This window comes from Gasterosteus aculeatus, chromosome 12 (assembly GCF_964276395.1).
Source record: "Gasterosteus aculeatus chromosome 12, fGasAcu3.hap1.1, whole genome shotgun sequence".
In the NCBI taxonomy this organism is placed as follows: domain Eukaryota; kingdom Metazoa; phylum Chordata; class Actinopteri; order Perciformes; family Gasterosteidae; genus Gasterosteus; species Gasterosteus aculeatus.
This window is the reverse complement of record NC_135700.1, coordinates 14,857,152-14,884,852: the sequence shown is the minus strand read 5'-3', so window position 1 is coordinate 14,884,852 and position 27,701 is coordinate 14,857,152. Positions and strand designations below refer to the sequence as shown.

At 42.6% G+C, this 27,701-nt stretch overlaps 3 protein-coding genes across 23 annotated transcripts in view; 2 read left to right on the top strand and 1 right to left on the bottom strand.

Moving 5' to 3' along the window:
* The first annotated feature begins 4,459 nt into the window (after nucleotides 1-4,459).
* On the top strand, nucleotides 4,460-9,792 carry LOC120834948 (dynein axonemal intermediate chain 7). 20 transcript variants are annotated; one of them, XM_040203371.2, is made up of 15 exons: nucleotides 4,460-4,770; nucleotides 5,378-5,395; nucleotides 5,664-5,742; nucleotides 5,912-6,000; nucleotides 6,062-6,166; nucleotides 6,342-6,479; nucleotides 6,852-6,986; nucleotides 7,106-7,209; nucleotides 7,348-7,637; nucleotides 7,844-8,010; nucleotides 8,085-8,244; nucleotides 8,324-8,538; nucleotides 8,620-8,778; nucleotides 9,195-9,308; nucleotides 9,390-9,790. In XM_040203371.2, the coding sequence occupies exons 1-15, from the start codon at nucleotides 4,768-4,770 to the stop codon at nucleotides 9,657-9,659; spliced, it is 2,046 nt and encodes a 681-aa protein (XP_040059305.2). In that variant the 5' UTR covers nucleotides 4,460-4,767; the 3' UTR covers nucleotides 9,660-9,790. The 20 variants fall into 20 exon arrangements, with proteins under 20 accessions (XP_040059305.2, XP_077941170.1, XP_040059313.2 ...); XM_078085052.1 differs by having other exon boundaries at nucleotides 4,723-4,770; nucleotides 6,292-6,479; XM_078085059.1 differs by having other exon boundaries at nucleotides 4,737-4,964; nucleotides 9,390-9,789.
* Nucleotides 9,793-12,514: 2,722 nt separating this feature from the next.
* ddx21 (DEAD (Asp-Glu-Ala-Asp) box helicase 21) lies at nucleotides 12,515-19,686 on the top strand. Its single transcript, XM_040200520.2, has 16 exons — nucleotides 12,515-12,754; nucleotides 13,911-14,135; nucleotides 14,328-14,450; nucleotides 14,670-14,745; nucleotides 15,068-15,246; nucleotides 15,375-15,492; nucleotides 15,642-15,827; nucleotides 16,191-16,336; nucleotides 16,656-16,805; nucleotides 16,916-17,077; nucleotides 17,204-17,323; nucleotides 17,562-17,635; nucleotides 17,755-17,914; nucleotides 18,040-18,174; nucleotides 18,494-18,538; nucleotides 18,660-19,686. The coding sequence occupies exons 1-16, from the start codon at nucleotides 12,671-12,673 to the stop codon at nucleotides 18,924-18,926; spliced, it is 2,250 nt and encodes a 749-aa protein (XP_040056454.2). The 5' UTR covers nucleotides 12,515-12,670; the 3' UTR covers nucleotides 18,927-19,686.
* A 186-nt stretch (nucleotides 19,687-19,872) lies between these two features.
* The window catches only part of chs1 (chitin synthase 1), a 42,227-nt gene continuing 34,398 nt past the window's right edge, over nucleotides 19,873-27,701 (bottom strand). For both annotated transcript variants that reach the window (XM_040200509.2, XM_078085042.1), the window contains 20 exons: nucleotides 27,423-27,488; nucleotides 27,158-27,333; nucleotides 27,020-27,078; nucleotides 26,138-26,338; nucleotides 25,858-26,026; nucleotides 25,545-25,660; nucleotides 25,038-25,217; nucleotides 24,843-24,947; nucleotides 24,577-24,694; nucleotides 24,277-24,358; nucleotides 23,990-24,204; nucleotides 23,765-23,880; nucleotides 23,565-23,646; nucleotides 23,006-23,159; nucleotides 22,749-22,853; nucleotides 22,391-22,501; nucleotides 21,597-21,734; nucleotides 21,395-21,474; nucleotides 21,047-21,113; nucleotides 19,873-20,764 (listed from right to left, as the gene is read on the bottom strand). In XM_040200509.2, the coding sequence (XP_040056443.2) occupies nucleotides 20,696-20,764; nucleotides 21,047-21,113; nucleotides 21,395-21,474; nucleotides 21,597-21,734; nucleotides 22,391-22,501; nucleotides 22,749-22,853; nucleotides 23,006-23,159; nucleotides 23,565-23,646; nucleotides 23,765-23,880; nucleotides 23,990-24,204; nucleotides 24,277-24,358; nucleotides 24,577-24,694; nucleotides 24,843-24,947; nucleotides 25,038-25,217; nucleotides 25,545-25,660; nucleotides 25,858-26,026; nucleotides 26,138-26,338; nucleotides 27,020-27,078; nucleotides 27,158-27,333; nucleotides 27,423-27,488 (2,409 nt within the window). In that variant the 3' untranslated portion in view covers nucleotides 19,873-20,695. The remainder of the gene's footprint in view (nucleotides 20,765-21,046; nucleotides 21,114-21,394; nucleotides 21,475-21,596; nucleotides 21,735-22,390; nucleotides 22,502-22,748; nucleotides 22,854-23,005; nucleotides 23,160-23,564; nucleotides 23,647-23,764; nucleotides 23,881-23,989; nucleotides 24,205-24,276; nucleotides 24,359-24,576; nucleotides 24,695-24,842; nucleotides 24,948-25,037; nucleotides 25,218-25,544; nucleotides 25,661-25,857; nucleotides 26,027-26,137; nucleotides 26,339-27,019; nucleotides 27,079-27,157; nucleotides 27,334-27,422; nucleotides 27,489-27,701) is intronic.

The following is a 27,701-nucleotide window of genomic DNA, read 5'->3' as shown; positions in this document are numbered from 1 at the left end:
TGTCGAAGAGTCCCTGAGCAAGACACCTAACCCCTAATTGCTCCCCGGGAAAAAATGTGAAAAATAATCCATGGGTTTAAAGTATAATGTAAGTCGCTTTGGATAAAAGCGTCTGCTAAATGACATGTAATGTTTGTCTGAGGCTGCACCTGTTTGGCGCTCAGCACATTTGTGAAAGTAAGCCATTACGTTTTGGATGCTAGAACTTATTTTTCTGCATCGTATCCAGGTTTCTGGACTTTCTGGAGCCACAAATCTTAAGCAAAGGTCACTGCTCAACTCTGATGCTGTAAATTTGGTTTTATGCGGGTCATAAACAACTCAGGCATGCATTTTTTAGAGTCACTCTATTGTGTTCGAAGCTGTATAATCTTAACTCCACCAAACTCATTGTTTCTGTTTGTTCTTGCAGGGTTTCACCACTGTGCAGATGGTGTGTTCTCAGGAGATGCATAATCTGGGTTATGCATGTCAAAGAAATTTGTTTAAATATCCTGATTTTTCAATTTCACATTGCACTCTGAAAAGCCCAACTTCAAATGTGTTGTCCCAAAGTTGACAGGCACAAGTCTGTCATCAGGCTCTCTCATCCGGAGACCTGTAAAATATGTTACGTCCCCAGAGTTCCGGGTTTGTTTATAATGATTCTGATTCGGGGATTGCTTGTAGTTGTGTGTGTATGTGTGTGTGTGCGCGTGCGTGTGTGTTTGTTTTCCAGGTAGGATTGGGACCCGGAGCTCCGCCCCCTCGTCAGTGGTCACAGCTGTCTGGGCGGAACTTGTGTTCCTTTTGGAACTTGTATCAGCAGGGGGGAGCAATTGTTTGTTTGTATCCGTTTGACTAATTATTTGTTTCCTCTTTTTTTCACAAGGAGTGGGGAGTAGATTTAGAGCTACCCCGGGGTATACATCACCCGTAGGTTTACTTCTGTCTAGAAACACCAGTTTAGACCTGGGCGGTCCACCACCTGTACGTTTGTTTAGGGCGCCTTGACCGTGTGCCAGGAAGAGATTGTATTTTCTATTGGGGGTTAGTACAGGTTAGGGGTGGGGACCTTTTTGTTTATTTCTTTGTTTTGGTCCATCCAGCCCTTCCCTTTTCCCAGAAGGTTATTGTTGATTTATGTATATTTATTACCTTGCTTAGATAAAAGCGTTTATACGGTATTTGTGTCAGTTTCTCACAACGCGACTCCATACCCCTGTTGCTGGCATCGGTGGGCCCGAGCAGTGGGTTGTCATGTTCTCCCTTTTGGGAGCTGGAACGTAACAATATACATCTCGTTATATTTATTTCCTGGAAGAAGGAACATTTATTTATTAAGCAATAAGTAATGACATGAAGAGATGAAGAGACTTTTGTTTTCATTAATTCTAGTTTATTTGTCACACTTCCATCCCAAATAGAACGGTTAGCCCCAAGAGGTGAAAGGGCCCTGATGATAAGAAATAATGTTTGTCAAATGCTGAGTTTATAAGGAAAATCACTTGTGTAGGGGTGTAACGATTCATCCACTGAATCGATTAATCGATTTATATTCCTGCGATCCAACTGAATCGATCTGTGCTCAGCAAATCGGCATTCCAGACGACATGTATAGATTACAAATCGATTGAAATGGTACATAATCGATATGTATCGATACATGGAAACTGCACATTGGATTTAAGCATAAAAGCTGTGTGTTTGTTTGTTTGTTTTTAGCACTTTAGACACGTTGAACGTTACTCGATTCAGTCTGCCTGTGACGTCATCAGTACGCAGCGGCAGCCGCGCGAAACTCTGAACAACAAAACACAGCGTGGAGGAGACGACTGCGAGCGAGACATTTACAAACCAACTAATCGATCCAGCGTGTGGAAACATTTTGGCTTTTGCAAACACGGAGGTGTTCTAAATAAGTCGGTCGCTGTTTGTAGAATATGAAGAAACCAAATAAGCCACGGAAACCCGACGAATCTTTCCGGCCATCTACTAAGGCGCCGTGGGATTAAACGACGCCGACAGTCAGGCGCCTCTAGCAGCGTTACCGCTGCAGCAGCAGCAGAAGGTAACTCCAGCTCTGCAGACACCTCAGGCCTCGCCAGCACGAAACTCAACATCACAGTAACAATTGCCAACTTTATCTGTAAAGACATGCGACCCTACAATGAGGTTGAAAATCCAGGGTTCTGTGAATTGATCCAAACATTGTGTAATTATTATGTAATGTTTACATTGAAAATGGTTGCACTTGATTCAAATAAAAGGTTAATATATTTGCCATTAATTGTTTGCTTGTTTATAATATCCAATATACTATAATGTATTTAATTAAACATCATAAATTTAAACCTGATTTCCTTACAAGAAACAACAGGGATCTTATAAACTTTGCCTGCACTGTCCAGTAAAGTTACTAAATTAGTTTCAAGTCACTAAATCGAATTGAATCGTTCTAAATTAACCCAGATCGTCCATGAATCGAATCGGCAACCATGAATCGCGATTCGAATCGTTGTTCAAATGAATCCTTACACCCCTACTTGTATGGCTTTATAGCATTCAGACATTTTGACTAGAATATTTGACATGTTTCTTACTAGACAATAACAAAGAAATGAATTCATTCTCTTTTCTTCATCGCCTCCATGTTACCTTTCATGTGACCCTCAGAGTGACCTCTGGAGCTGTGGATGGATGCCAGTCAGCCTGGAATTGGGTTGGGAACCATTGCAAAAGACTAGCTGCTCTTTAGCATGTTGGACACACCAGCACAGAAAATGTATTTCCCGCCTAATAACACCTGCTGGTCTGCTGAAGCCTGTTTTGGGAGGAGGGTTTTAAGTCAGCGATTCCCAAAGTGTGGGCCGCGAAGGTACTGCATGTGGGCCGCGAGAGGTCATTTACAATAAATAAATAAAAAGTTTTTTATTTTCAATTTTGAAAAAAATTAATATAAAAATATTTATGATGCGGCACATTAGTTATGTGAAACATTAGTTGATGAAGCACAAACAATTTAAATGGACAGATTAATAAAACAAAAAGGCTCTCGCTTGAAACGGCTGCTCTTGTCCGCCTGTCGTTGAACAAATGGGGCGCCCTCTTGTAGTATTAAAGTAAATATACATTTTCCGCACTCCAAGGCGCACCTAAAAGCCTTTAATTTTCTCAAAAAACGACAGTGCCTTATCATCCGGAGCGCCTTACATATATGGATCAATTGGTTAATCGGTTGATCCATACTGGTTGCACACGGCGCTCAAGGCGCTCTGCCAAACATGCCAAAGCTCGGTCTACGACGGCGAGATGCTGAGCGGCGCTCAAGCGCGTGAGATATGGAGCGTGTTTCAGGGCGCGTCGGAGAAACAAAGCTGTGTTCTCGCCGAGCACTCCATGAGATTAAAGAGCGAGAGACGGCGCCCTTTTCTCTACAGTAGCTGAACCATCTTAACGGAAAATAAGTTAATCTAAAAGCAGCCGAAGATTTAAGGCGTGGATGGCGAGGGGGGCGGCGGGAGCGGACGCACCTCGCGGCATCGATCAGACCCTGAAAGCACCGTCTCCACGCAATGTGCCGGTAATGATGGTAAATGATGGTTGTCATCTACGGTCCACTACGGTTACATAAAGGTGTCGTTTGTGTTTTGACAACGTTTTATCTCATAATTTCGACTTTCTATCCCCTTCCTTCAGTGCAGAAATGGGCAAATATCTCGCTCGAGACCGACTTTTGCTCATCGTGCGCATCAACCTGATTTGCGCTCTCGAATCTTGAGTGAGCCAAAGACTGCAGTATCTTATGCGCCTTATTGTGTGGAAAACACGGCACATGAGCTCCAGAGAAAATGGTATACAAAACATACATTGTCGGTTAATACATTTTAATCTGTTAAATTCTTATGGTCATTTAATCATTATGTTTTGATCAGAGTTGTGATTTGGGTGGGCCGCAAAAGATTTTCAGATTTCAAAGTGGGCCGCGGCATTCTTGAGTATGGGAACCGCTGTTTTAAGTTTTAAAACTGACTGTGAACAAACATGTCCCTCAATATTTAGATAAGATTTTATTTTAGTGACACTGGAATGTAATTGAGTAGAAGAAATGAATGTTTGGACAGGTTGTCTCCAGCGACAGAGACACCTCTTACTTGAAATACAATATCGGTATCCTCTTTAGTTGTACATTATATTAATTTCCTCTATCACCAAAGTCAAAGGTCACATATATCCTGAGTAAACTGTGATGTACTTGATAAAGCAGCATCCAGGAGTCGCATGGTAACTCTGGAGGTGGACAGAATCTGTCCACAGGACAACTAGTAACCGTGTACTCGAGAAATCTGGCCTTAATAGAAGAGTGGCAAGAATAACAATAAACAAGTCAAACAGGAATCATCAGCATGAACTAGAATCTCCCTGAATCCTAATGATTCTAACGACACCAAACCAGCTCACCCTGGAATCAACGTCAGCTAACGTTAACTTAGCTGAAGCACAGCTTGTTAGCATTTTAGCTCATGCTACACTCACCAAAAGCTACTATAGGAATACGCATATTAAACAGTGCCATTCCTATTTACCAGTGTTCTTTTGTTGGGTGGATTTACACAAACAGGAGGATAGTGAAGACGTCTTCTCTTCTTTGTCCTTTCTGTGTCAACAGTGGACTGATCGGATGGACAGTCGTATGTCGTTTATTTTTGTCGCAAATAGAAAGAGACAACAACGCATGCGCACGCGTTTCTATGGTTACCAGACAACGTAGCCCTTCGTGTTTTCACCATGGTGAGTTTTTACAATGTTTGTTTTTCACATAAAATGGCCCGTTTGTTTAATTATTTATTTAATCGTTATTAAACGATCTCATATTCAAATGGTTTGAACCGAAGAATAACATGTGTTGTCACAAATCCTCAAAAATAAGACCGAAGACAGGAAGAAGCCTTGATCTTAATGCGCTTTGAACTACGTCCACATTTGTAAGTTTACCACCGATATTATAAATCACGTTGAAAACGGGTCTATACGTGAACGTATTTCCAACGTCTACAAATAGACGTTGGAAAAACTTACCTGCTGAAAGTTACATACTTAGTCACAATTGTCACGTTAACAGCCCTTAACAAGGAAAAACACATTATTTGTATTAATTAGTGTTTATTATAAATATAACACTATACATATAACAACACTTTTCCTAATTAAAAACAATACAAAAATAAAATGGAATGCAAATTAAAAGTGCAGAAACAACATGGACAAGTTAGTTTAGAATTCTGTGTTTGTAGACAGGAAGAAGCCTTGATCTTAATGCACTTTTTGTGACTGCTGTATTGTCGTGTCTTTAAACCTTCTTTAACTTTCCTTCCATGTTTTCTGCTGTGATTAATAGCCACCCAAGAAAGTAAAGGTATGAGTAAATGTCAGTCAGCACATGCAGTTTTAGTATCCCATCACTCTGAATAACGTACTTTAGTTGTATACAGATGCATGACGTAGATGCAGCCAGGCATGAAGAACATATATTATCCCGCTCCTACAACAATCACCACCATCACACATGTTAGGACACTGTGTTTATGCCAACCGTCTCCTCAGCAACTCACCTTTTCCAACACATATTATTGGTATATCCTTGTGAAACACGGATCGGTCATTTTGTATTTGTCGATTTCAAGTCAAAGGGTCGTAAACTGACAACGACTCAGAGGGCTAAGAGGCAGCAGGATGAGGACGAGAAGAGGCTGCGAGAGGAAGGTAATCCAGCTATATGTGTTTTGAATCTAAACTTCGCCAAAAAGAGGCATTTACATTTATGCCGTACACTGCAGGAGGCTGATGCAAATGACTATCTGATAGATTTGTATAATATGGATAATTGAAGCGAATACTGCAGTGCACACACATGTATTATTTTACTTTACAGAGGAAGTGCGGCTGCAGGCTGAGAAAGAAGAGCACATACGATTGGAAAGAGAGAGAAAGCAGAAGGAGCTAGAAAGGCTTGAGTCAAAGGTAAGACGTCCCTATGGACTATTGTTGAGATGAGTTCTTCACTGAATGCTTTTGCCGTTAGGACCGAGAGCGCAGAGGACACGAGCTGGACCAACTCCGCCGTCTATTGGAGAACAATCAAACTGCAGCAATCAAATGGAAAACCGATGCTGTGGAGAAAGCGGAGGTTTGTGTTCCATGTGAAAATATTCAACACAGCACAAATTTTGCCTCTCAGGGCTTTAGTTTTTTCCTGAGCAGACGACACATTTGTGATTAATATACAATGTTTAAAATTTTTTTTTTTTTTAGAAAAACTATTTCTGGCCAAAAATAACGCACATGATGCCGTTTGTGTCCAGTGGGAGAGATACATGAATTGTGGCGCTCTCCCAGACCCAACAGTACTGCAGGATGTTAACAGATACATCAGCTCATGGAGAGATGACCCAGAAGTCGACATCACACTCGTGCTCAAGCAATGCAACCTCGCCCTACAGGTCTGTATGTATGTACACATAGAGTAGATAAATAACTGATCATTGAACTAGTTTATCAAATATTAAGACCCAGTATTTGCTGCTTAAGGATTCCTAAACAAAAACTGCAATACAAAATGGAGAAACAGGACTTCCGCTCATGTTCAGTGACATTTTTTGTGTGTTAAGATCAAAGTCCATTTTTATAATAAACACTATTGTTCCTCCAAATTAATCACTTTATTTGCATTAATACATCATAAAACAGCTGCCCCTTGACATGATTCAATTCACTTTGAATTCAATGCAATACACATTTTATACAAAGTGATGACCCTTACAGTAAGTTTAAACAAATATATGTAAGAAATACATTACAGCTGTTTCTAATAGCTGCTGGAGGAAGTGGAGCTTGTGCTCAGAGACATTACGGATCCACGAAGGGGCCAGTACTACCAGGAGAGTCTTCTAGAATTGCTGGAGCTAATCCACGCTAAACACCTCCTCACCAATGAGGAGATCCTCAAGGTACACGGATTGTAGTTCAGCCTGTGAGATCTTTTTTGTGTGTGTTTTACAAGGGACAATGAATTATCAGCTTTTGGAACCATCCCTGCTTTTTGTCCTTTTCGTCTCCCTGGTCATAGGAGGCCAGTGAAAACGTTGACACCGAGACAGGCAACATGCAGACGGTGGTCAAAGATGAAAACATTACACTCTGTCTGTGGGCCAACCTCAGGAAGAGTCCAAGGTTTGTGGACCAAAAAATATATATAAATCAGAGAGGTTTCTCTTCCATTAGCTCACAACACTATATTTATTATGTTGTTATTCACCATGAAGCGCAATTATGTAGGACTCTTTCTTTCTTTCTAACGGGCTCATTTAGGTTTAAAGGTTTCAACTTTGAAGAGGCTGGCCTGGACTTTAAGCTTCCCAAGCAGCTGGCTGTGAGAGACATCGCTGTACGGATCCTCCACACGCGTTATGACCACCTGTCGCTGCTGGCCAGGATGGCTCACCCGAGAATGCACACACCTGGCCACAGGTACCTATCTGGTGGAGCGATTATGAATAATGCTCTCAAGAGCGCAGCCAGTGTGCAGTCGAGGGAAAGCAGTGCTGAGCCTGCGGAAGGCCGAAGCAGCCAGATACAGACCCAGATGGAGGCACTCAACGGTAAGATGCCCCAACAGACGCTTCATGACACTCAAAGCTTAAACGAATGTAGACCTGCCGTCAGTCAAAATGATTGATACATCTTTTGATTCATGGACTAATGCCACAACACAACTAAATCAGAGTTATTGTTTTCTAATGTAGATCAAGATACATCAATAGCTGTTTTAAAAGTGGAATCCTTTTTTTTTTCCCCCCCTCTTCAGCTGAGGGGGAGTTGACTTCTCCACTGCCGCTGACAACGATTGACTGCGGTGAGCGTGTCCAAGTGGTGGACTTAATGCAGTACACACCTCTGGGTGGCGTCTTCCACTATAACCTGTTTCACCTCCCGCCACAAGTCCACAAGGTCAATGGTTGGGAAATAAGACAGGTAAAGCTAATGGGGGGAGGGGGAGGGGGGCACAACGCTCGCACAACACGTCTCCATAACCCGTTATTTTCCAGCTGTTGGACCATGGGCTACAAAATTTCCCCTATCCCATGGAGATGTCTAATTTAGATGAAAACAAAGCTCTCGCCAGCCCTCCTGTCGGTGTGTCCGTGACACTGCCCGACTGGGTCGTCTTCTTGGAAACTCCCGAAGTGGCTCGCTGGGATGCTGCAGGTAGGACACGCAGCAACACATTCTATATATAACATTCTCTACAGCAAAAGAAACTAATGCAAGATGGTTTTTCAACCAGCGGATCAGTGGAGGATGGACGGGATCACCGACGTGTCTTACGAGGAGGCCGAGGACAAAATCTCCTTCAACATGGATGCCTTCCATGCTTTTGTGCTGATGCAGGATACTTATGCTAACCTTCCCTTCCAGAGCTGGGAGCTCAGGCCTTTGGGCCAAGACTCGGCTCTTTTCACCATCAACGGGGCACTCATCGACCTCAGCATCACCATCCAGGTATTGACCAAAAAGCACAAAAAAAGTACACACAACAGAGGAATAAATCAGACAACGTAGCTCGACTGTCACATTTCACAGGGTAATCAGTGCATGTTGCAGTCGGAACAAACAAAGGGTCTTTCTCACGTAAGAGGGAAGTGGATGAGCAGCCCCGTCCTGCAGAAAGCCATGCTCAACGCCGGGGTCAACATCACCGTCAACGAGTTCACGGACAAATATGTCTCTACTTGCGGCAAGGTGTGTGGATTTTACTCGTTTGCTTTACAGAATTGAAGAACAAGAGGCTGGATTTGAGGGGGGCTGCAGCACAGTGTCAAGCAGAAGTGGGCAATGAGTCTTAGTTTTGTTTTTTTAGCACGGCCAGATACGGTGGACTAGTTTGTTACTAAAGCAAAGTATTGGTCAAAGTAAAACTCTGGCCCGATCATTGCACTAAATATTTGGAATTTTCTACAAACCAATATAAACTTCAGTTTGCCTGAACCAACCACATTATCCATTTGTAAACAATTTGGTCTTGCTGTTTTACCTTTCTAAAACGATGAGTAATCAACTTTGATGTGCCTTTACTGATACTTGCTCGCACATCACAAGGTTACAATCCAACATTTCCCAGAGCTATAAATATGCAGCGTGGCTTCTCTCCTCCTCAGGACCCACTTACCGAACATGCTGCTTACGAACAGATGGCCCTCTTCGCCTCTGCCTGCGCGTTCGCATGGAGCAAGTGGAACGCCAAATGTGGAGCAGAGCATCTAGTCATGCAGGTACTCCAGCCCAAATATATAGAAAGTGTAAATCACGTAGCATTCTACTCCCTCCCCACCTTGATCTCTCTCCTCGGCCAGGCGTGTGAGCATCACAGCGCTGCCCCGGTGCCTGAAGGCTCGTGGAGCCTCTACCAGCTCGGTGCTCAGAGGAGTCAGAAGCTGGAAGTGACAGAGAAGAGTGACGGCTACTCTCCAGACCTTTATCCGGGAAGTGAGTTTCACTCCACCTTCATCCACATGCTCCAGGATGACATGAGCATTGAAGGCATAGCCAGGACCAGAGAATCCGATTATCTGTTTGTGGATACAGTGCAAAGCCTGCTCTGTGCCACCAGACCCCTGATGTAATCATAACCCGTGTGAAAGCCACTTGAGGGGAAACACCCAATTAAAGAGATTTAAAAAAAACAACAGAATTTGATACGTTTATGATATACATAAGAACACACAGGTATTGTAGAATAGCCTACTTTATTTGTGTAAATAAGTTCCACGCATATTCTTTGGAACATACAAAAGTATCTGAAGTTGAAAACAGTGACAACCACAGCAAGAATTAAGAGTGAAAAAAAAACCCTGTTGGTGTTAAGACTGTAAAATGCATATTTTAACTTAACAAAAAGATATTCACAAATCCTCACTTAGTCTAACAAACTCATAAATACATTTTTAAAACAAAATGAATGTTTTATTACCAGTGTTCACAGACTTAAGTTATTAATATCATTAAATAGACTGGTAGACCCCCTCCGGTTTCTTCAAGCGCATGAAATGTATTTTAAACGTCATGTGGCACAACTGGAGCCATCGTCCACGACGGCCTTTCGTCTGATGAAGTTGTGTACATGCTCTGATAACTCACCAAGCCTGCATCATAATGGGGGATGAAGGATTTCCATCACCCACAACTGCTTATCCTCCTTAAAACGCAGGCACAGACACACGCACACGCACACACACACACACACACACACACACACACACACACACACACACACACACACACACACACACACACACATACACACACACACACACACACATACACACACACACACACACACACACACACAGAGAGTAATTTAGCAAACGTGATGTGATGCACAAAACCCTCCAAAGGGGTAACTATCCCGAGGCCTGTCCTGTGGCATCAACGCAAGTCTTGTTTTTAGGAATCTCCAGACGCCAGTAACCATCCCGACAGCCTCGCTCAGAAGGTGCACACTGTTCTTTGTCGTCAGCGCCCAAGTGCACAGATCATTTCTGCAGGCAGCTGATGAGGTGGGGGGGATGACACCATCCGCCCCAGGGCCTAGACGAGGGGCTGTCCGTTATGCCGGAGCCCCGCGTAGGGCCACAGAAGCTCCTGGATGGTCATCCAGGAGTCCCTGCTCCCCACAGGAGCTCCATCGACCGCTGGCTGCATCAGCCGGCTGGCCAGCAGTGCCAGGAGACCTGCGGGTGAACCATTAATATTTACTAGCACACAGAACAAGACTGGGAAAAGGTCTATAGACTGCTGCTCCTGCCCGACTTGCTGCGCCATCATGTTTGGAACCGGTATTACACAGACTTATTTCTTTAAATAGTTTAAAAACCCTATTACGGATTCTTTTGAATGTTTTCAAATTTATGGATACACATTCATGTCTCACAGTTATCGGAGCACTTTGTTAGGCTGTAAATAAGGTTTGAAATCTCAAGTCCTTCCCTAATGTCGGTGTTGTAGGTGTACGGGGTTTTGTGCAATGGCCGGACTGGCTTCACTAATGGGAGGGGCTCTGCAGGTAGAGTGGATCTAGTTTGTGTGCTACTGCTGCAAGATATTGGGCTTCATGGTTTATTCTTGGAAAGAACTAAACAGCTCGACTGGTCTTCAACCTTCCGAAATTCTCCCACACTACTCCACTCCTCCGCTCTCTTCACTGGCTACCGGTGGCCGCCCGCATCCAGTTCAAAACATTGGTGCTCACGTACCATGCTGTGAATGGATCGGGTCCAGCTTACATCCAGGACATGGTCAAACCCTACATCCCAACCCGCACTCTCCGCTCTGCATCTGCAAAACTACTCGTCCCTCCCTCACTAAGAGCAAAACACTCGACTAGATCTCGACTCTTTGCTGTCCTTGCGCCGAAATGGTGGAACGAGCTCTCTGAAGACACCAGGACCGCAGAGAGCCTTCACATCTTCCGCCGCAAACTAAAGACACACCTCTTCAGACTCTACCTCGACTAAAGACTAACAAATTGTAGCACTTAAATTGTACTTGTAACGTCACTCATCTATAGCAAATTGTAAATTGGCTTATTTGAGGAAATTGCACTTTCTTGTTTCTTGTTCTCCTGAGTTTGTACCCTATGGTTGAATGCACTTATTGTAAGTCGCTTTGGATAAAAGCGTCCGCTAAATGACATGTAATGTAATGTAAACATCTGCTTCTTTATACAGGCTGTCATCAGTATATTTGGGATCATTGGAGGTCCTTTATTTGCCGTGTTTACATTGGCTATACTCTGTCCAATCAAGGGCGTAACCATGGTTTAGACATTGGGGGGGTCCAAATGAATACCATTCCCCATATTATTTTTTTTTGTTAATTGCATGGCCTACAATTCTATATTTATATAGGAACATTTGCACATTTAAAACATAGTTTCGAGGACTACAATGACCATTTAAATTCACATCTAAAGGAATAGTGTAATTTCTCTGTGACAGTGACTGCCCCTCCACTTTGTTTTGGTGAGTTGCTTACTATTTACTGACCTTAAACACACCAATTACAATTATTACTTTGGGTGGTGGTGACGATCCGACCGGCGAACGGTACAGCCGACAGGGGGCGCTGACGATCAGACCGGCCGGCGGTACGGTCGATATATGTCCATAGATATATTTTACATATTTTCTGCTGTATATTGGGGGGGGGCAGATTGGTACCATTTCAATATTGGGGGGGACAAGACCCCCCCCCCCCCCCCCCCCCCCCCCCCAAAGAATGCGTGGTTACGCCTATGTCTAATACTAACCTTTTTTAAGCTTTCAACCGAGATTTTTTTTTATATATAAATAAATATTCTCATAGAAAAATGTAATACTGTATCCATTCTCAAATAAAACATCTATAGATAAAAAATAATGATTGATTGATTGATATACTATGGTTTTAAGCAGGTAGCGTCATAGCGTAATCGTCTTACGTAAGGGCTCTATCGCTTCTATTTCTTTGTCTATCGCTTCTATTTCTATGTCTGGCTCGTGAACACGCTTCCTCGCTGCCTTGCGCGTTCCTTTCCATCCGCGTGCCCGTGGTTTGTCCTGCGTCTACACTTGAGGGGTTCCATCGGGAAAGAGAAATGCAGACAAAAATCATGTTAGAAACTGAAGATCAAGCCATGGATGACAACCTGGACGCCGCCGCGGAGGCTAAACGCCTAAAGGTGAGCGGCGCGAGTCGTGTCGCGCGTGAACGGACAGAGAAAGACGTTGAGCTGCGTGTTTAACAACATGTGGCTTGGCGTGCTAGCTCTGTGCTAACCGGCCGGCTAACGTTTGGGTAACCGACTTCAGGTAGATTCAAGAAGCTAAACAAGGAGTGAAATGTGATACACAGTTTAGTGGGACAGGGTGCAAATTGGGAATGGTGTTAAATGTGGGCGAGCTACTGCTAATGTGATCTTAGCATACATCGTTAACTTTGTAGACCACAGGGAAATGCTATGAGGGCAACGTGGAAACCTTTAACAACCACCCACGCCTTTGTGTATCTGCGCTGCGGACGCCATCTGATGACGTAAAGTGCAGCTGGACTAAGTGTTTACGTTACGTATTGAACTCGTATTTGATTATGTTATGCAAATGACACTTTAGTTCCCTTACAGTGAAGAACCGTAGTTGCGATGCTTTTTGTCAGACTGCTAGAATAACTTTGATACTTAAATCTGCACGCTAGTTTGGATAAAATAAAAACGTCTAAAAACGGCCACCAACAGTCCAATTAGAGTAAAGGGGTTTATTTAAGTTATTATCAAAGCACATAGTGATTGCTTATTACTCGTTGATTTAGTATTATAGTAGTATTATTATTATAATCTTGGCTAACAGTTTAAATGTCACATTTTTCAAACATTCAGATCTTTTAAACATAAATCAAGCCCCCACCCAGGTTGCTTGGTACTACAATTTGGATCAATTATCATTCATCAAAAGTGATCATTATGCGATACATTAAAAGAAAGTCATTTTTAATATACAATAATCATTTCATTCACTTAAAAAGTACTCTGTGGTGCTGACAATAGTTCTTCCCAAAAGTGTTCTTTAATTACTTTGTATACTGTACCCAACGATGGGTGGACGAAGCTTCAGAAAGCACAGTGACATCTGGTGTCTTCTAAAATATAAAACAGCCCATCAAGGCGGCAGATTCCCCTTCGTGTGTGATACAATTTAAACAAGTCTGTTAAACTTCATGGTTGGTATTTACACGACATTTCATATTAATCACAATGCGATGTGATAAGTAAATTACGTTCTTACTCAAGCAGCTGAATTTGCACAAGCTTTACTGAATCCTTTTTATTCTTTCTCTTAAAGAAAAAGAACAAAGAGGCGAAGAAGCTGAAAAACCAGCAGAACCTGGAGGAGCAGGAAGAGAAGCAGGACCTGGACTGTGAACCTCCAGCACCAAAGAAAAAAAAGAGAAAAGACTCTCTTCCAGTGGACCAAGTCAACGACCACATCGAGGAGGACACACACATGAACGACATCACTGCCGACACACCAGAGAAGATTAAGAAGAAGGCTGAAGGAGACTCTGAGGTCAGTGATGTTTGTTACTATATTAAATATATAGTTGTGTATCTTTTTAGAAAAACGTCCCGGCTATATTTATTATCCATCGAGTAGTTTCTCGGGACGTTGGATGATCTTTCCTGGTAACTTGTGAAACGGCTATAAAGGTCATACTCTGCCCCTTCTAAAACATCTTCTCAATGTTATTTTTGGCCTCAGAAAAAAAAGAAGAAGAATAAGAAAGCCGAGGTTGAAACAAACGGACATTCCATCCCAGACACCCCGGCACCCACACCGGTCCAGTCCAGTGAAGACTCGGCCAGCGACAGTGAAAAAGAAACGGTACCACGCACATAAGGCTGTTTTTTTTTTTCTCCCCCCTTTCAGGAGGAGTTAAATGTTAAAAATATTTCATTGAATGTATGGTGATGTGATGTACTTCTTTCACTATGTTTTCAAGCATTTATAAGGTTACGTTTACAATTAATTCTGTTTAAATTGACAGTTATGTTCAAATTTCAAGATTACTGTCCTATAGTCTAACTCTGTTTATTTGTTTAGGGGGAGACACCAGAGCAGAAGGAAGGAGCCTTCTCCAACTTCAGGATCTCCCAATTCACTATTGATAAACTGAAAGGTAAGCATTTCGTACCGTAGTGTTCACCACTGTGGATCGAGACCGAAGGTCAACGGATGCGGGTTTGCTGCTTTGCCACAAAAAGGAATCTTTCGATACGTTGTGCTTCACAGAACTCCACGTTATAACATATCAATTGCACCTGAGGTGCTTTTTCAAAGAATAAACATGCGTTTTAGTATTGATGGACATGTTTTAGCATTTGAGAGTTGATTTGACGCTCACAATGGTTATTAACATTTCAAATCTCCTGCCTTTCTCCCCATCCTGTTGCCCACTTTCCTCTCCGTCTCACTCGGTCACCGCTCCATCTTTTTCTCAGCTCGGGGAGCCACTTACCTGTTTGACATTCAGGTGAAGACATTCAATCCTGTTTACGACGGCGAGGACGTCATTGCCCAAGCCCGAACTGGAACAGGAAAGACGTTCTCATTTGCCATCCCCTTGGTGGAGAAGCTGCAGACGGATGCAGTGGCGTTGACCAGAGGCCGGGCTCCCAAGGTACACACGCACGCACACACACACCTTCTCACCAATCACTAAAAACCAGCATCAGCCAGAGTTGGACAATAAATATGGTCTCTGACAACGTTTGTGTGTGACTGAGCGCCTTTTCCCGTTTTCTGTAGGTCTTGGTGTTGACTCCAACCAGAGAGTTGGCAATCCAGGTCGCAAAGGACTTCAAAGACATCACCAGGAAGCTTTCACTCGCCTGTTTCTATGGCGGCAGCTCATACAACCCACAGCGTAATTGTTTTAAGAGTTCTTTTATTTACATTCATATGTTTTAATGTTACTAAAATGTACGTGACATGAATGTACAGAAAGTGCAGAACACGACCATGTGAATGTCATGTCCTCCTTTGTTTGTTGATGGAGTTTCTCCTTCTGTCTAGTTGATGCAATCCGTAATGGTATCGATATTTTGGTGGGCACACCCGGCCGCGTCAAAGACCACCTGCAGAACAACAAACTCGACCTCTCCAAACTGAAACATGTGGTTCTGGATGAAGTTGACACGATGTTGGACATGGGATTTGCAGATCAGGTTGAAGAGATTTTGTCGACATCATATGCGAAAGGTAAAGTAAATCTTTGTTGTTGTTGTTGTAACCTCAAAATCGTGTGTGAATGTGTTTATTGTTTTCTGCAACAGGTTTAGACATTGCAGTCTTAAAGGATTCCTTTTTCTCCTTATTTCCCCATGTTTGCACAATAATCATCATAAACATCCACACAGATGTGTGTTTATCTGGGGCTGTGCCAAATTTTTTGGGCGCCCAGGAATTCAGTAATCAACAGCAAATACAAATGAACTTGGCAGGGCGGGGGGGGGGGGGGGGGGCTGCCCCCCAGCTGCAAGCTTACCATTTGGAGTCTGGAGTGCTTTGTTATAATGGTTTTGTGTGGCCATGAATGTAAAATGTGTGTCTGTTCCTTTCCAGATTCCGACTCCAACCCACAAACTCTTCTGTTTTCGGCCACCTGCCCTCCCTGGGTTTACGAGGTCGCCAAGAAGTACATGAGACCACAGTGCAAACACGTAGATCTGATCGGCAAGAAAACACAGAAAGCTGCAACGACAGTAGAAGTAAGTGTGTGTCTGTGTGTGTGTGTTGGTGTTAGCAGAGGTAAAAAACGCCTGTAATCGAGGACAGTTACAGCAGTTGAGACTAAGATGCATAAATGCATGCACAAGTTATTTTGCAGTTAATTTCTGTATTTATCATCAACACCCATTATTTTCTAATCAAGTTAGTCTGCCAGCTGGATTAATGAAAATGTCCCTCATTTAACGAGTGAGGCTGCGATTGAAAAGTGGCTGGTGGCGTGCCAGTGTGACTCAGCGTCATGTGCCGATGTGCTACTGCTGCTAACACGGTGGCTTCTCTGTCCGTCTGTCTCTCAAGCATCTGGCCATCACCTGTCACTGGTCGCAGCGTGCAGCTGTAATCGGGGATGTGATCCAGGTTTACAGCGGCAGCCACAGCAGGACCATCGTGTTCTGTGAAACCAAGAAAGACGCCAACGAACTTTCCATGAATACATCCATCAAACAGGTGCGCACTCGCGTGCAACTTCACAGCTCTATCAGGAGTATAAAAGCTTCTAGGAAATGTGTAATGTTAATGTTCTAACTTTATTTTGTATCTCTTCTACCTCTTATCAGAGTGCCCAGACCCTCCATGGTGACATTCCTCAGAAACAGAGAGAGATAACGCTGAAGGGCTTCAGGAACGGGACCTTTGAGGTTCTGGTTGCCACAAACGTTGCAGCCCGTGGATTAGACATCCCTGAAGTCGACCTGGTGATCCAGTGTTCTCCACCAAAGGTGCGTTGTGTTGGCAGTAGTAAGAATTTAACTAAGAGTTAACTTGTTTTTGGACACGTAACACACTTTCTTAAATTGTTCACTTCTTCTTTCGCTGAATATTTTTCTGTCTCTGATCGGTGTCAGGATGTGGAGTCGTACATCCATCGCTCGGGACGTACGGGCCGAGCCGGCAGGGCTGGAGTCTGCATCTGTTTCTACCAGAGGAAAGAGGAGGACCAGCTGCGCTACGTAGAAAACAAAGCCGTACGTGTTTGAATTCAGTCCAAGTAGAAGACAGCAAGGCTCGAAAGTTATACATAAAATAGGATAAAGTTTGCTTCCTCTGTGGCAAGAGTTGAGGGCTGTCACAGCTGCACTCATCCCTGTAGTCGGAAATGGTGTTAACACATTTACCTAAAATGAAACATTCATTGTAACCCGTTTGTCTCCAGATCTTTCTTTTATTGCATACTAACCAAAATGCATTGTGTTTTGTTTCCAGGGTATCACATTCAGACGAGTTGGCGTTCCCACTGCAAACGATATCATCAAGTCCTCAAGCAAGGACGCTGTCAGGTACATCGTTCAGGATACTGATGGCTGACTGTAACCGTGTCGTTTTGAATGAAACACATTTGTGAAAGTAACCCATTACGTTTCGGATGCTATAACTTCTTTTTCTGCATCGTATCCAGGTTTCTGGACTCTGTTCCGATTACAGCTGTCGCGTACTTCCGAGAATCAGCGGAGAAGCTGATCGAGGAGAGAGGAGCAGTTGATGCACTGGCCGCGGCCCTGGCTCATATCTCTGGAGCCACAAGTCTCGAGCAAAGGTCACTGCTCAACTCCGATGTTGTAAGTTTGGCTTCATGTGGGTCGTAAACAACAGAGACATTCGTTTTCTTTAGAGTCACTCGATTGTGTTCAGTGCTGTATGATCTTAACTTCGCCAAACTCATTGTTTCTGTTTGTTCTTGCAGGGTTTCACCACTATGCAGATGGTGTGTTCTCAGGAGATGCATAATATGGGTTATGCTTGGAAATCCATCAAAGAGCAGCTTGGAGAAGAGTTTGAGTCCCACATTCAGAGAATGAACTACCTCAAAGGCAAAATGGTACGTAAACACACAAATGTGTTCTCATGGCCGGTGCTGATGGGGTTTATGTTAGCGCCAAAGAAATTACTTTACATTCTGAATTTCAAATTGTGTTGTGTTTTATAATGCGATTGTGGAGCTTGTCAGCTTCTGCTTTCTGCTTTTTTTCCTTCTTGTTAGCCACAGCAATTAAACATTAAAATACTGTTGCATCTGTAAATGTGTTCCACCGGTTGGTGAGATCTTACTTGTTGTAGCTGCTGGGTTTCCAGAATAAAAGCCATATCAACAGACTCCTGAAACACTCACCATCTCCCCCTTATTGTGTTCATGACAGGGTGTTTGTTTTGATGTCTCAGCTGGCAAAGTCAAAGAGATGATGGTGAGAACAACTCTTTATAATATGTTTAAGATTAATTTAGTCAATCCAAAAAAAAAAGTATGCTCACTGTTTCTCGCTGAATTTGCCAGTCCCGCTAACACTGAACTTGGTCCATCAACAGGACGGCTGGACGGACGGTCGTCGTTGGCAACTGACTGTAGCCACAGAGCTCCCAGAGCTGGAGGAGAAGCAGTTCACTAACCGCGGAGGAGGCTTCGGTGGCGGAAACCGCGGAGGAAGCCGCGGAGGAGGCTTCAGAGGTGGCAGAGGCCGTGGTTTTGGAGGAAGCGGTGGCCGTAGCAACGGGTTTCGCAGCGGTGGCTTTAACAACAACAGTAACGTCAAAGGAGTACACAAACGCGACTTCGGAGAAGCATTTGATTATTGAAGCGGCAACCTGTGGACTGATGAGACCGACTGTCACTCATCTGGCTGGTCAGAGTGTGATCGATACATTTCCTTCATCAGATTTCAGATAACCAGAAGCTTTGTATACAGTACGTCAAATTACCCTAACCCTCGATGTTCCCACTTTCAAAATAAAGTGAAAATTCCATCAGATCTGATAAACAGCAAAAGTCCAATTCGGAACAAATTCGATTTAAGATCACTTTCAGTGTTCAGTTGAACACCGCGCCACTGGTTTCCATTATGCAAGGCCAGGCGTGTGCCTTTAGAGATCCCCTTAAGTTGCCATGTCTTGAATGGCACGAGATCAAAACCATTTGGTACTCAACCTATTGTAAAAGTTTAGCATTATATGGCTAAAAACGCTGGAATGCGTCACTCACTGATTGTGGCTTCATGTTTGGGGAGTGGTGGCAGTTTGTCATAATCCAAAGGTAGTTCATTCTGACAAAACGTGTTACATAACTACACTAGATAACTCTGTGTAGAGCCACAAAGGTGCACTGTCCCGAAGACACTCATGTGGTGGGCAGTGTTTTACCCTGCAGCCCCCCGAGAGTGGGGAAGAAATGGGAGTTTTAAGGGTGTGCCCAATGTCGGCCTGCTGCCGTACCGTCAGCTCAAGTCTTCCCCAAGATATATTTGGATGATTGATTTTGCAATTGCCTCTATTTAATAACTCTTCTGCTTCCATTCATTTGAATGAAATTCATTACTCATTAAAAAAAGGTCAACTCCGATTGTGTTTCTTCTTTTTAGAAGGTTGTAAAATGAGCATGTATAGAATTGTGTGCCATCGGTTGAGACTGTTAAGAGGAAAAGATTCACCTGACGTTTCTGTAACCATTAAGACAATAATTCTATCACATCAGGACCTACAGGAGCATTTTCTTAAATCCTGCACGTTAATGAGCTGAAAATATGAGTATTTGCTGCTTGTTGTATTTATTATAGATATTATCCACTTTTGAGTTGATCGAATACATTCAGTTTCCCAGATAGTTTCCTCAAGAACACTTGATCACTTTTCATTGTGCATTGTTACAATAACTTAACATAATTGCAATGTTCCATCTTGACGACAACCACGAAGCATTGGGGTTTAAAATATGCAAGGTCTAACAAGTATTTTTCACAATATTTTATGTGCAAATGTTGCATTCGAAAAGGTCTTTAGACTCATTTTCTTGGAGCATTGTATTCAAGTATTTTTAAATTAATTAACATGAAGCTCATAAATACATTGGACAAATTAAAATGTCAATCTCCATCTCAAGGTGATTAATAAAACAAAGATCTGGGGGGAAAGCACATAAAAACAAACTACAACATTTTACATTTCTACTAATTATGTAGTGGGTCCTCTACAAGGATGTTGTTCAATTCTGTCAACCCTCATTCCAGATAATAACATCCATCATTTTGGAGACTTCAACCACCCTTGAAATACAATATATGCGAGTCTTAAGAGCAGTTGTAGTCAAACAAATTACTTGATGATTAAAGAATGCTAAAATACTATTATGTAGAACATAATTAGATGATATCCGGTGACATCCCGATAAAGTACTGGCCTGTCTACAAGCACTCTACACTGTTCAACCACAAACGTTCACAGAATTTGGTGCACTGTGAAAGCTGAAAAGCAGATTGCCAGCCCTTCGTGGGGAGGGACCTGCTGGTAAAGGGGTTGCTGCAGGTCATGCTAAGGCTCGCTGGCTTTCACTGGTTTCAGTGGGTTGTTATGTACTACAGGTCATCATTGTTAAAGGAAAGTCCATCTGCGTTCTCCAGAGTCAAGCAATCATCGTCTTCCTCCTGGCGGACAGGACGACACATACAAAAGAAAGATTGTCACGTGAATGAGTCTCACCGGCTGAGACTTTCTTTGTTTAGTTATTTGCTCTGTGGCTTTAAATGTTTGGCCGTGTTTGTTGTATTAGACTACTTATACAATCACATAACACATATATTATTTTGGGGGCTTTTCTGCCTGACGAGACAGCTCAGCGAGAGAGAGGAGGAAAACAAACAGCCCGGGCTGGAAAACGAAGGGTCGTCACGTTCTAGTTTGTGTGTGTTTCAAGTGTTGCTACTCACCTCGATCCTCTCTTTGTAGTCCTTCTCCGAGCTGCGATATGAGACCACGTGGATCAGAGTGTAGACTCTGCAAACAAAGACGCACAAAGATCAAACCCAAGTGGAAAGTATTGACAAAATTATATCAAGAGATGGATGTACAATAGTTGAATTAGAAAAGCAGAAGTAATTCCAATTTTTATACCAGTTACATGATATTTCTATTTAACAGAATCAAATCTCCTGTATCTTAAAGTTAGAAAACTACTGCTTATTTGCTCATGTTACAGTTGCAGAAAAGTAAAAACGTGGTTGTGAGGCACATGAAGATGTTTGTTTGTTTTTGTTTGTGTGTCTGTGTGTGTTTACCTGTGATATAACATGGCCAGAAACTGGATAAGGAGAAGAATAGCGAAAGAAAACAGGAACATCAAACTGAGAGGCTCCACCTGTCCACAAAAAACAACATTACTTTTAGCAGAAGTCACAGTAGCGCTGATAAACATTGAAAAAGATTCCACCGTCCTCCTTCGTACTGTCACTCCAACGCATGCATCAGGACTGTCCTTACGTTGAGGGTTTCGTCAGATTCAGTTCCGTTTGGAAAAAATTTCGGGATCTTGATGCTGAGGACATCCGTGCCGATGGCCTGCAGGAAGTAAGTGGCAACCACCCACAGCACGTTGATGATGAAGTACAGGAACACAGCCTTTGGGGAGGAAGAAGAATTTCATGACACTCTTCTGAAGTCTGAAAATGATCCACATCCGTAGTTATGCACTTTTTAATGATGCAGCACAGTTGTGTAATGAATAGCGTATTATGTCACGGCCTCTCTGGCAGATTGACACGAATCCCTGAAGCCCCCCGGGTCCCACTTTGAGGATCACTGGAATAAACAACCCGTTTCTCGCCCCAATCATTTCTCACAGCAATCTGCTTTTATTTTTTGGCAAAGCAGCAAAGCTGCAAGTTGTTGCTTCACATGAGTTTTAATTCTGTTTACATCTGCTTCCTCACGAGATCACACGAGGTGGTTTATTGCTCCCTCCAGCATGTCAGCGTGACAATATCCTGTTGTGTGCGATGGGTCGCGATTTTCAAAGGTTTAAAATTAGAGAAGGACATCTACAAAGTTTCTCCTTCTGAATCGACCAGATATCAACAATGGCTGTGATTTTACACCTTGTGAAGTCTGAGTGCAGCTTGACAAAGTTTGCAAATTCTTATTAGAGCACGCGATAAATCAGCGATGGAGCTTGATGTGTCGTCATTACATATAATTCAGAATTCATGGCACACACAACAACAACAACAACAACAACAACAGTGACACATTTGCATAAACAATTAAAGAGAGCTGACCTTGTTGCGTAGTGACTTTAGTTCTTTGGTGATTTCCTCCGTGTGCGCTTTAGTGTCAACAATAGGCGTCAAGTAGCGTTCGAGTAACTTGTTCCAGAAGTCCTGCTCAGCCTAAAGACACACAAATCCACACGCACAAATATTTATTTAGGATTTATTTGAATAAAGGCAAAGAAAAAGTCTACCTGACGTTGTTATTGTTCCCTCATACTTATTGTTATAGCAATTCATTTTCCTGGCTATCCACTTAATTTAGTACAATTTATGTTTATCTTAAACGGAAATAAAAGAGACAACACTGCTCCGCCAGCTACAGTATTTGCTTTGCACAGAGCCGGGGGCTGAATCCGCATCTTACCTCATCAAGGTTTTCTATTTGTGGTGCGGTGAGCGTTTTCTTGATTGCTGCCTTGACTCGATTTTCTAACTTCTCCATTTGATTGGTTCTGAGGATGCGCCGAGCCTGTGAGACACAGAAAGTCAGTCAGTGATTTTAAAAGATTATATTTTTTTGTCTTATATATATTCTGTATAGGATTAATACCAATTCATCAAATTTAAACATTTGAATCTTATATAATACAATGATATGGTGCAAGTTATTGTTATTATTACATGCTCTTCCAGGGAACATCCTAACTCCTCCAGCTGGGTTTGTGGCACAACATCTTCCGGTCCCACATCACTTAGCTCTCTGCTAAGAGTGTCTGTTAACATCAGGACCAACTCCTCACATACGTCATCCTCTTGTTTGTTACGGAGTGCGTATCTGTAGATAAAAGATGCAGAAAAACAAGAGCGTAATTATGCACTTGCACATTTTTAGCTGATACGGTATGTGCACACATGCAAAAACACACACTGATTAATAATGTTAATACAATTCATACGTGTACACTTAACTGCATGCAGGTTAAACTGCATATTACACTGTTGTTTCCATATTAATTGAAACTTTCTATTCAAGTTTCAAAAACGTTAGTTTGATAAGGTGATAACATAAGTAATAAAAACTACGGTGTTCAAATGAACACAAACAAGTTTAGTTGTGTTTGTTTTCAGTTACATTCAATGTTCACTTTGCAAACATTTCCACATTGTTTGTTGAGATTGTGACAAAAGCCTTAAGATAAAGAACATACAACATTTCTCTCTGGAATTAGAAATCATTTACCGTATTTGTTCCTGCAGGTTTCTCTTCATGTTGGCGTAAGTCAGCTTCTTCAAAAATTCTTCTTTCACCGGCTCTACCCAGTCTAGGAGAACCAATAACGTCATTATACTATGCTGTACATACTTTATTTTTCCCAAATGAATCTCTTTATCTACAGTAAGTGATATTCGGGACAGTTGCAACGTTAAGGTGCTTCTCACCTTTCACAGTAAGCTCTTGTTCCTCGAAGTCGGCGACCATTAAGTCGTCATCCTCCTCACGGTCCCCGTGGTCCGACAGGCTCGGTGTTATGCTGTTTTTGTACAGAGTGTCCTCACTGCATACAGACACACAGACATTGTTTGGCCAAATGACAGCTGATAAACGCCATGACAGCGCATGCCGCTGATGCCGGATTGACTGAAATATTTAGTGCAAAGACAAACCTGCTCATGGAAGCAGCGTCGTTGCCTTTTCCTAACATCCCCTTCTGTTTGTCACCACTAGATTTGTTAACTTCTTCAACGGCCTTTTCTGGTTTGGTATCAACTTTGGCTTCGGGCTCTGCATTTTGAATCAATGAGTGCTGGTTGGTGATGGCAAGGGCCGGAGTCTGGCCTGCAATCTGACGGAGCATCAGATTCTCTGACTCCTGTGTTACCTGCAACGCGACGGGATGGAATGAGTGAATCCGTCCATCTACTTATGCCCTGGAAGTCTTTGGTTACAGTACCTGTAACTTCATGTCCCAGCAGCAAAGTGTGCATTTTCGGTCACACAGAATATTATGGTTCTTCTTCACCTCTCCTTCTCCCCTGACAAACAAAAAGAATGATGGGCAGTGAGGAAAGACATAATCTCATCAATACACAGACGGATGCAGTTGCTTAGTGAGTCAGGAAATCAGTGAGTCCTGCAGATTGGCTTTAGATCAACGGATGACTCAGTTGTTAAGTTAGGGGCTTGCTGGCTGTCTTGTCTTTGCTTAACATCATTTTAAATCAAGAAGAAAGTTAGGAGGTTGGTACGTTACTTGCTGGATTCCCTTGTGCCCCACGACACAATGTGCATGTTGACCAGTGAGTAGATGGTCAGTAGGAGGTATCCACTGGGGATACAGATGAAATACATCAGACCATAGATGATCATTGCTGCAAGAGAAAATTAGGAAAACAGAACAGAACATTGAGCCGTTAACAAAACGTTACATTCTAATGTAGACAGGATTTCATATTACAGCACTCTGTTAACATGGTAAAGGATGAGAATGAGCATTAAGATGAAATAGTATAACCATACCCCATTCCTCTGGGTGTAGCACGGCTGTCACTGCGTACATGATTGCCATTGAAACCAAAAACAAGCCGGTGGGAGTCAGGAAGGTGCCCTGAATCACCATGTCACCTGGAAGCAGAACGAGGCATGTGTGTTTGTGTGTGTGTGAAAGAATTTAAGGGTTTCAATAACTAAATCAGTCAAAGAGGTTTTACCCACCAATGATGGAAAAAAAGGACGCAGTCATGAGGAATGCATACAGAATGCTCATAATGGCGGCAATGGTGATCTGGTTATTGGGCTTGGCTACGAAACAGACGATGACGTAGAACACGGGAGGAACACTTGCGATGATGATGGAAGTTGTGCCGGCGATTTTGAAGACGAACTGGAAAGCACCTGGCAAAAAGACAGGGAGCGAGGCGGGGGAGAGGGGAAGTTATCAATACAAAAGTATTTCTAAACTGCCGGACCAAGTGGGCATCCCAGTAGTCACCATCACAGTGTTTCCACACTATATATAGTTTTAATTAAATAAAGTCCACAGGGGTCTTATAAGATGTTCATATAAATGCAGAACGAGTGAATTGATGCATTCAGCAGGAACTTACTCATATCAAAGTATGATACTGGTAAAGAAATGGAATAGACAGATGAGAGAAAACGTTTGCTCCACTGAAGTATTTCAATATGTTTTGTAGCGTATTGAACTCAACATCAACCGACCTGCTATCATGAGAGTCACAGAGGCTGGACCGAGGATAGAGGAACTGACGGTGAACATCTGGTAGAAGATGTAAAGCCTGGAGATGGATGAATTTCTCTTCACTGTTTCTGGACCACTGTGATTTAATTCATAACAGAAAAGAAAAATGTATATAGAGACAATGCACATGTCACAATGCCATAGTTAACAGCTGATTAAAGATGTGTAGTCTGTAGAACTGGGCCTGCATGCAGATCCAATGTAAGGATGCTAATTCCTGTTTTATTATTGATTCCAAGTCTAATGATGAACATAATATTAATGCATCCTAACCTGTGCAGAAGGTCCAGTGTATTAGCCAGTGTAGATGGTCCCCATCGTCTCCTCTGGTTATAAAACTCTTTGAACTCCTCTGGTGAGTTGGTGTATGCATCTGATGCAGCGTTGTACTCCACACGCCACCCTTGCTGCAGTAACAAAGTACACAACCAACGATCCTCCCCTAGAAACACACACAAGGAAGAAAAAAGAGACAGGCTCAAAGAGTCAAAAAAGAAATGCAAAGAGACAAAACTATCTGCGGTAAAAAGGGTTGGAGCACTTCGCCACCGACCTTGGTCATACTGCACATATTCCGAAGCTCTGGTTGCAGTAGTTGTGTATCTCTTCATCACATTATCATCCATCAGGGCGGATCCTCTAAACAGACTGAAGCATCCTGGACTGCACAACACGGAGCCGAGCACGTGCTCTGCTGTCTTCTGTAGCCAATGGCCCACTGCATACTCAAACTTCTGGTACCACACCATGGGACCTGGGACGGCAGGCAGGCAGGCCGATGAGCAGAGAGATCCACCCAGACAAATTCATCATTGACCAAATACATGGAAGGAAATGGGAGATAACGCTTCACAAATGTTCATTTCTATCCACTGTCATGTTAAGCGTTTTGGAAGGCGGCATCTATCTTAGCCTATAAGGGCTGTATACAAAATAGCTTCATAAAACCCATCTTGCTTCATTGTCGACTATAGGAGGAGGAAAGTACCAGTGCTGGAATATGAACCAGAACATGTTTTTGGGGTACTACCTTTGGATTCATCCAACAAAAATAAGATTTTCCATTTCATAACTATACTATGTCAAGATGTTCCCACTTGAACAACCAAATTCTGAAGTCAGTCTGAACATAACAAATAGGGTGTTGGAATGATTCATTCATTTTTATTCTGCTATTTAATAGTATGAATTTGTGTGGCTTTCCGCCCGGCTGTTTCAAATCCTGGATAACAGATACTTTGCCCTTTCCCCCTGTGTTAATTGGATCTTGTGTGAACTCATAAGTAAATAAACCCAGCTCGGGCCATCGCGGGCACTCAGCGCTGCCTCCACGTTCCAGCTGAGCAGAGCAAGCAGCTTAGAGTAAAATGAAGGGCTTGGTTTTGAAGAAAAAACTATACCTTCTGCTGAAAAGGCCAAAAGAACGTCCACTTACCCATACCAGTCGGGTGGATCCTACCACACGCTGCACCTACGTTGCTATACATCCTCAACCTGTCAATGAACATAATATGTTTAATTACTTTAATTGCTAAAAAACGTTATTTGTACAGTAATACATAAGTAACCTGACCTGTCTACAAGCAGAATCACAGCTTTTGGTTGGAAGTCGGTGTCTCCGTCCAGAGCCAGGATGTAAGTGTTGTCATCTGAGATGAATTTTCTCTTGTAGTCATTGTCATGCTGGGGCAGCACAAAAATGTCTCCATACATGGAGACCATGCTCTCCCTTGATGGGTTGTGCTGGCGCTAGAAAACATTTAAATATTTTATACCCATCCGGTCAAAATAGTTAGATATGCAATTTTCAGACAAAATAGAAGAAAAAAAAGTCTTACTGTCATCTTTTGAGGGTTCTTGACGATGTAGCCCTTCCAGCCGAGTAGATAGTACATGTACATAATCTGAAAGTAATTTACAGTAATGTGATGCGGGAGAATCCAAGACCGACTCTCAAAGACATTGATGCAATTCAAACAGTAAGGTCATTCTCAATATTAGTTGGTGTATTTGAAAAAAAAGGGCTCTTAATTTTCTAACACTAAGTAGATTATTTTCAGGAAAATGATTTTAGCATTTAAGATGTGAAGATTTGATGCTTTAAGATATATGTGTAT